The sequence below is a fragment of the Cololabis saira genome, chromosome 24 (genome assembly GCF_033807715.1).
Source record: "Cololabis saira isolate AMF1-May2022 chromosome 24, fColSai1.1, whole genome shotgun sequence".
Classification (NCBI taxonomy): Eukaryota; Metazoa; Chordata; class Actinopteri; order Beloniformes; family Belonidae; genus Cololabis; species Cololabis saira.
In genome coordinates this window covers 24,132,342-24,140,173 of record NC_084610.1, presented here as the reverse complement: position 1 = coordinate 24,140,173, position 7,832 = coordinate 24,132,342, and the positions used below count along the sequence as shown (strand labels likewise).

General features: G+C 35.5%; 1 protein-coding gene across 1 annotated transcript in view; it reads left to right on the top strand.

The window, feature by feature from the left end:
- Positions 1-7,832, top strand: part of mxra5a (matrix-remodelling associated 5a) — a 39,553-nt gene that overhangs the window by 12,179 nt on the left and 19,542 nt on the right. Inside the window, exons 5-6 of the mRNA XM_061715797.1 lie at positions 1-774; positions 1,704-2,231. The exon at positions 1-774 is cut by the window's left edge and continues 950 nt beyond it. Coding sequence (XP_061571781.1) covers positions 1-774; positions 1,704-2,231 — 1,302 coding nt within the window. The remainder of the gene's footprint in view (positions 775-1,703; positions 2,232-7,832) is intronic.

Sequence of the window (7,832 nt, the reverse complement as noted above, 5' to 3'; positions counted from 1 at the left end):
CCACCAAGTTTACGGAGAGTCCTCTTCCATCTGATACCCCTTCAGAAACGATGGAAGAAGAAGACGTTGAACCCTCATTTGAGGAGTTCCCCAAGGTGACCGAATTGCCAACATCCCCACCGGAGTTTGATCCTTGGTCTGAACCCGCCTATGGAGTCTCCATAGGTGCATCTCCTTCAGGTCTTCCTGGGATGGAAAGTCCTCCTCGATCCGGTAGCCCTTTGGAACCAATGGAAGAAGTTTCAGCAGACGTTGAATCCTCATTTGAGGGGTTCCCCACGGTGACCGAATTGCCAACAATTCCTCCAAAGTTGGATCCTTGGTCCCAACCAGCCATTGGAGTCTCCTTAGATGAATCTCCTTCAGGTCTTCCTGAGATCTCCACCACCAGGTCTACAGAGAGTCCTCCTCGATCCGGTAGCAATTTGGAACCGACGGAAGAAGCTTCGGCAGACATTGAACCCTCATTTGAGCCAACAGATACTGAGAACAACCAATCAGACCTTGAAGAGACGCTAGTTGACCATGAGGAAGGGTTTCGATTAACGAGTTCTTCACACCAAACTCCAACCACCATGACCCCGTCGCCAACAGATACTGAGAACAACCAATCAGACCTTGAAGTCACAATCGCTGACCATGAGGAAGAGTTTCCATCAACGGGTTCCTCCGACCGACCTCCAACCACGATGACCCCTGGAACGTCTTTGACTGGAGGGACATCAAGCACACTTTGGGATTACTTTGAATCAGAACAAAATCTACTTGAAACAGGTGAAAATTGTTGTTTTTTCCAGTGATGAGTCTTGTTTTAAATGTAATGAGATTTTTTTTCTGACTAAAAATGAGACATTTTAACTAGAAATAAGACAAATATTCTAGTTAAGATTACTTTTTTCTCAACATTTTGACTTTTTTTCTCAACATTTTGACTTTTTTCTCGACATTTCAACTTTTTTCTCAACATTTTTACTTTTTTTCTCGACATTTCAACTTTTTTCTCGACATTTTGACTTTTTTCTCAACATTTTGACTTTTTTTCTCAACATTTCAACTTTTTTTCTCGACATTTTTACTTTTTTCTCAACATTTTGACTTTTTTCTCAACATTTTGACTTTTTTTCTCAACATTTTGACTTTTTTCTCAACATTTCAACTTTTTTTCTCGACATTTTGACTTTTTTCTCGACATTTTGACTTTTTTCTCGACATTTCGACTTTTTTCTCGACATTTCAACTTTTTTTCTCAACATTTCAACTTTTTTTCTCGACATTTTGACTTTTTTCTCGACATTTCGACTTTTTTCTCGACATTTCGACTTTTTTCTCGACATTTCGACTTTTTTCTCGACATTTCAACTTTTTTTCTCAACATTTTGACTTTTTTTCTCGACATTTTGACTTTTTTTCTCGACATTTTGACTTTTTTTCTCGACATTTCAACTTTTTTCTCGACATTTCGACTTTTTTTCTCGACATTTCGACTTTTTTTCCCGACATTTTTACTTTTTTCTCGACACTTTGACTTTTTCTCTCAACATTTTGACTTTTTTCCCAACATTTCGACTTTTTTCTCAACATTTCGACTTTTTTCTCGTCATTTTGACTTTTTTCTTAGTAATGTCAATTAACATCTAACATCTTATGTACACTGCAAAAACTCAAAATCTTACCAGGAATATTTGTCTTGTTTGTTTTTTCAGAACAAGTTACTACTGTCCCCCCTGGTGCACCTGAAGGATTTGATCATAGTCAAGAGGAAATAACGAGGACGGAGATCAAGGAAACTCCAATCAATCGTCCGACACCTTTCTCTGCAACCTCACTGGAGTCCGTCACACTCTCTGGAGTCCCGATAGATGTCACAGAACTGAAAATATCCTCCACCGAGGCTGAAACAAACCTTTCTCCAAGTACCCAGAATCCCCGGATCACAGCCGATCACATCCATCTCTTCAGAGAAACATATGAAACGACCTCGTCCCCCGACCAGGAATTCGCCGTCACAACCTTCACGGACAAACCCGATCCCCCAACCACGACTCCGTTAATAACCCCTCAGGACGGACTTAGGGAACTCCCCGGGCGAGGATTCACTCCCAGAGAGAAGCCAAGGATAACTCAAACCCATTTCCAGACGATCAGCGTGAAAGCAGAAGCAGATGCTCGGATTCCCTGCAGGGCCGAGGGCCGACCGGTGCCCTTCCTGCTCTGGACGCACCTCGCTACTGGTATGTACCATTTAGACCCGGCTTTGGTATGTATGATTTAGCTTTGGTATGTATGATTCAGCTTTGGTGTGTATGATTTAGCTTTAGCTTTGGTATGTATGATTTAGCTTTGGTATGTACGATTTAGCTTTGGTATGTATGATTTAGCTTTGGTATGTATGATTTAGCTTTGGTATGTAATATTTAGCTTTGGTATGTACGATTTAGCTTTGGTATGTACGATTTAGCTTTGGTATGTACGATTTAGCTTTGGTATGTATGATTTAGCTTTGGTATGTATGATTTAGCTTTGGTATGTAATATTTAGCTTTGGTATGTATGATTTAGCTTTGGTGTGTAATATTTAGCTTTGGTATGTATGATTTAGCTTTGGTATGTACGATTCAGACCCGGCTTTGGTATGTATGATTTAGCTTTGGTATGTATGATTTAGCTTTGGTATGTATGATTTAGCTTTGGTGTGTATGATTTAGCTTTGGTGTGTATGATTTAGCTTTGGTGTGTATGATTTAGCTTTGGTATGTATGATTTAGCTTTGGTATGTATGATTCAGCTTTGGTATGTATGATTCAGCTTTGGTGTGTATGATTTAGCTTTGGTATGTAGGATTTAGCTTTGGTATGTATGATTTAGCTTTGGTATGTATGATTTAGCTTTGGCGTGTATGATTTAGCTTTGGTGTGTATGATTTAGCTTTAGCTTTGGTATGTATGATTGAGCTTTGGTATGTACGATTTAGCTTTGGTATGTAGGATTTAGCTTTGGTATGTAATATTTAGCTTTGGTATGTATGATTTAGCTTTGGTATGTATGATTTAGCTTTGGTATGTACGATTTAGCTTTGGTATGTATGATTTAGCTTTGGTATGTATGATTCAGCTTTGGTATGTATGATTTAGCTTTGGTGTGTATGATTTAGCTTTGGTATGTATGATTTAGCTTTGGTATATGATTCAGCTTTAGCTTTGGTATGTATGATTTAGCTTTGGTATGTATGATTCAGCTTTGGTATGTATGATTTAGCTTTGGTGTGTAATATTTAGCTTTGGTATGTACGATTTAGCTTTGGTGTGTATGATTTAGCTTTGGTATGTACGATTTAGCTTTGGTATGTACGATTTAGCTTTGGTATGTACGATTTAGCTTTGGTATGTATGATTTAGCTTTGGTATGTATGATTTAGCTTTGGTGTGTATGATTCAGCTTTGGTGTGTATGATTTAGCTTTGGTATGTACGATTTAGCTTTGGTATGTACGATTTAGCTTTGGTATGTATGATTTAGCTTTGGTGTGTATGATTTAGCTTTGGTGTGTATGATTTAGCTTTGGTGTGTATGATTTAGCTTTGGTGTGTATGATTTAGCTTTGGTGTGTATGATTTAGCTTTGGTATGTACGATTTAGCTTTGGTGTGTATGATTTAGCTTTGGTGTGTATGATTTAGCTTTGGTATGTACGATTTAGCTTTGGTGTGTACGATTTAGCTTTGGTATGTACGATTTAGCTTTGGTGTGTACGATTTAGCTTTGGTGTGTATGATTTAGCTTTGGTGTGTAATATTTAGCTTTGGTATGTACGATTTAGCTTTGGTATGTATGATTTAGCTTTGGTATGTATGATTTAGCTTTGGTATGTATGATTTAGCTTTGGTATGTATGATTTAGCTTTGGTATGTGTGATTTAGCTTTGGTATGTATGATTTAGCTTTGGTGTGTATGATTTAGCTTTGGTGTGTATGATTTAGCTTTGGTATGTACGATTTAGCTTTGGTGTGTACGATTTAGCTTTGGTGTGTATGATTTAGCTTTGGTGTGTATGATTTAGCTTTGGTATGTACGATTTAGCTTTGGTGTGTACGATTTAGCTTTGGTATGTACGATTTAGCTTTGGTGTGTACGATTTAGCTTTGGTGTGTATGATTTAGCTTTGGTGTGTAATATTTAGCTTTGGTATGTACGATTTAGCTTTGGTATGTATGATTTAGCTTTGGTATGTATGATTTAGCTTTGGTATGTATGATTTAGCTTTGGTATGTATGATTTAGCTTTGGTATGTGTGATTTAGCTTTGGTATGTATGATTTAGCTTTGGTATGTATGATTTAGCTTTGGTATGTACGATTTAGCTTTGGTATGTATGATTTAGCTTTGGTGTGTATGATTTAGCTTTGGTGTGTATGATTTAGCTTTGGTATGTATGATTTAGCTTTGGTATGTATGATTTAGCTTTGGTGTGTACGATTTAGCTTTGGTGTGTATGATTTAGCTTTGGTGTGTATGATTTAGCTTTGGTGTGTATGATTTAGCTTTGGTATGTATGATTTAGCTTTGGTGTGTATGATTTAGCTTTGGTGTGTATGATTTAGCTTTGGTATGTATGATTTAGCTTTGGTATGTAGGATTTAGCTTTGGTGTGTATGATTTAGCTTTGGTGTGTATGATTTAGCTTTGGTATGTATGATTTAGCTTTGGTGTGTATGATTTAGCTTTGGTGTACTTCCCTCTGAACGAAAACTGCTGTGGAAAATACAAGGGGAGAATCGTGAAATGATTAACATATATCATTTTTAGTCAAAAAATCTCATTACACTTAAAACAAGAGTCATTACAAGAAAAATAACTTGTTATTTGACAATTTTCACCTTTTTCAAGTAGATTTTCACTTGAAATAAGTAGAAAAATCTGCCAGTGGGACAAGATTTATCTTCTTATTACAAGCAAAAAAATCTTGTTCCACTGGCAGATTTTTCTACTTATTTCAAGTGAAAATTTACTTGAAACAGGTGAAAATTGTTGTTTTTTCCAGTGATGAGTCTTGTTTTAAGTGTAATGAGATTTCTTTTGACTAAAAATAAGACATTTTAACTAGGAATAAGACAAATATTCTTGTTAAGATTACTTTTTCTCGACTTTTTGACTTTTTTTCTCGACATTTCGACTTTTTTTCTCGACATTTTGAATTTTTTTTCTCGACATTTTGACTTTTTTCTTGAGATTTTGACTTTTTTCTTGAGATTTTGACTTTTTTCTCGACATTTTGACTTTTTTCTTGAGATTTTGACTTTTTTCTCAACATTTTGACTTTTTTCTTGAGATTTTGACTTTTTTCTCGACATTTTGACTTTTTTTCTCGACATTTTGACTTTTTTCTTAGTAATGTCAATTAACATCTAACATCTTAGGTACACTGCAAAAACTCAAAATCTCACCAGGAATATTTGTCTTGTTTGTTTTTTCCAGTGATGAGTCTTGTTTTAAGTGTAATGAGATTTTTTTGGACTAAAAATGAGACATTTTAACTAGAAATAAGACACATATTCTTGTTAAGATTACTTTTTTCTCGACATTTCAACTTTTTTTCTCGACATTTTGACTTTTTTCTCAACATTTTGACTTTTTTCTCGACATTTTGACTTTTTTTCTCGACATTTCAACTTTTTTTCTCGACATTTTGACTTTTTTCCCAACATTTCAACTTTTTCACTCGACATTTTTCCTTTTTTTCTCGACATTTTGACTTTTTTTCTCGACATTTCGACTTTTTTCTCGAAATTTCAACTTTTTTCTCGACATTTCAACTTTTTTCTCGACATTTTGACTTTTTTTCTCGACATTTTGACTTTTTTCTCTACATTTCGACTTTTTTTTCAACATTTCTACTTTTTTTCTCAACATTTCTACTTTTTTCTGGACATTTTGACTTTTTTTCTCGACATTTTGACTTTTTTTCTCGACATTTCAACTTTTTTTCTCGACATTTTGACTTTTTTCCCAACATTTCGACTTTTTTTCTCGACATTTTTCCTTTTTTTCTCGACATTTTGACTTTTTTTCTCGACATTTCGACTTTTTTCCCAACATTTCGACTTTTTTTCTCGACATTTTTCCTTTTTTTCTCGACATTTCAACTTTTTTCTCGACATTTTGACTTTTTTTCTCGACATTTTGACTTTTTTCTTAGTAATGTCAATTAACATCTAACATCTTATGTACACTGCAAAAACTAAAAATCTTACCAGGAATATTTGTCTTTTTTGTTTTTCCCAGTGATGAGTCTTGTTTTAAGTGTAATGAGATTTTTTTGGACTAAAAATGACACATTTTAACTAGAAATAAGACACATATTCTTGTTAAGACTGAGTTTTTGCAGTGCACTGTAGGAGTTTACTTTCCTTCCCTTGCTGGATCGGTGTTTTATTCAGGATTCCTGCTGGTTTTCTGCAGTAATCTGCAGATGATGGATGGTGTAACTGTCTAATTAGATTAACGCGGCTTTCACAGATGTTTGACTGGAAACTGTTACGTTATTGCAAAATATTTGAACGCCGGCCAATTTCCAGGGAAGATATATACCGTCTTTGACGGCATTTCATCATCACTAAAAGCAGCTTTTTCCAGCTTTTTGCAGCTTTTTCCATGTGGTCATGCTACGCTTCCACACTCAGACATGCTCACTCTTTCTGCTCATTAGCAGCGCTGGGTTCCACTTAAAAAACACTTTTCTACTCGTTTTCGACCCGTTTTTCAGCCTGGTGTGTTAAACTGAGTCAGTAAATGTGTGATTAGAGGAGATGGGAGTGAAGGAGTTGCTTCAGTTCCGTGATGTGAACATGCTGTTGAAACTTGGACGACCTCCAACATCTCTGAGGATGAGAGTCGTGCTCGTCTTTTAACTGTGAAGCTTTTAACCTACAAATATGCTCTCGTTGTTTGTTTGAGTCTAGTCTTTGGGTCAAACTATCATTTTAGTTTTTATTAGTTTTAGTTCATTCTCCTTTTAGTCGTGTCAAGATTCAGTCGACTAAAAGTCTGAGCATTTTAGTCTTATTTTAGTCAGAATTGTCCATTTTAGTCTAGTTTTAGTCAAAGATTTTATTTAGCCAAACCCATTTGACAATTCAAACAAGGTTATCTTATTATTATATTATTGTTACCTTATAGACTCCAGTACGGTGGCCGAGACCCGCCATTGCTGAAAATAAAAGTAACGCTGCAAACAGAAACAAACAGAAACAAACACCGCTGCAAATAAAATAAACGCTTTGCAAATAAAATAAACGCTGCAAATATAAAGAAACGCCGCTGCAAATAAAATAACGCTGCAATTAAAAACAAATGCCGCTGCAAATAAAAGAAACGCTGCAATTAAAAACAAATGCCGCTGCAATTAAAAGAAACGCTGCAAATATAAAGAAACGCCGCTGCAAATAAAATAAACGCTTTGCAAATAAAATAAACGCTGCAAATATAAAGAAACGCCGCTGCAAATAAAATAAACGCTGCAAATATAAAGAAACCTCGCTGCAAATATAAAGAAACGCCGCTGCAAATAAAATAAACGCTGCAAATAAAAGAAACGCTGCAATTAAAAACAAATGCCGCTGCAATTAAAAGAAACGCTGCAAATATAAAGAAACGCCGCTGCAAATAAAATAAACGCTTTGCAAATAAAATAAACGCTGCAAATATAAAGAAACGCCGCTGCAAATAAAATAAACGCTGCAAATATAAAGAAACCTCGCTGCAAATATAAAGAAACGCCGCTGCAAATAAAATAAACGCTGGAATTAAAAACAAATGCCGCTGCAAATAAAAGAAACGCTG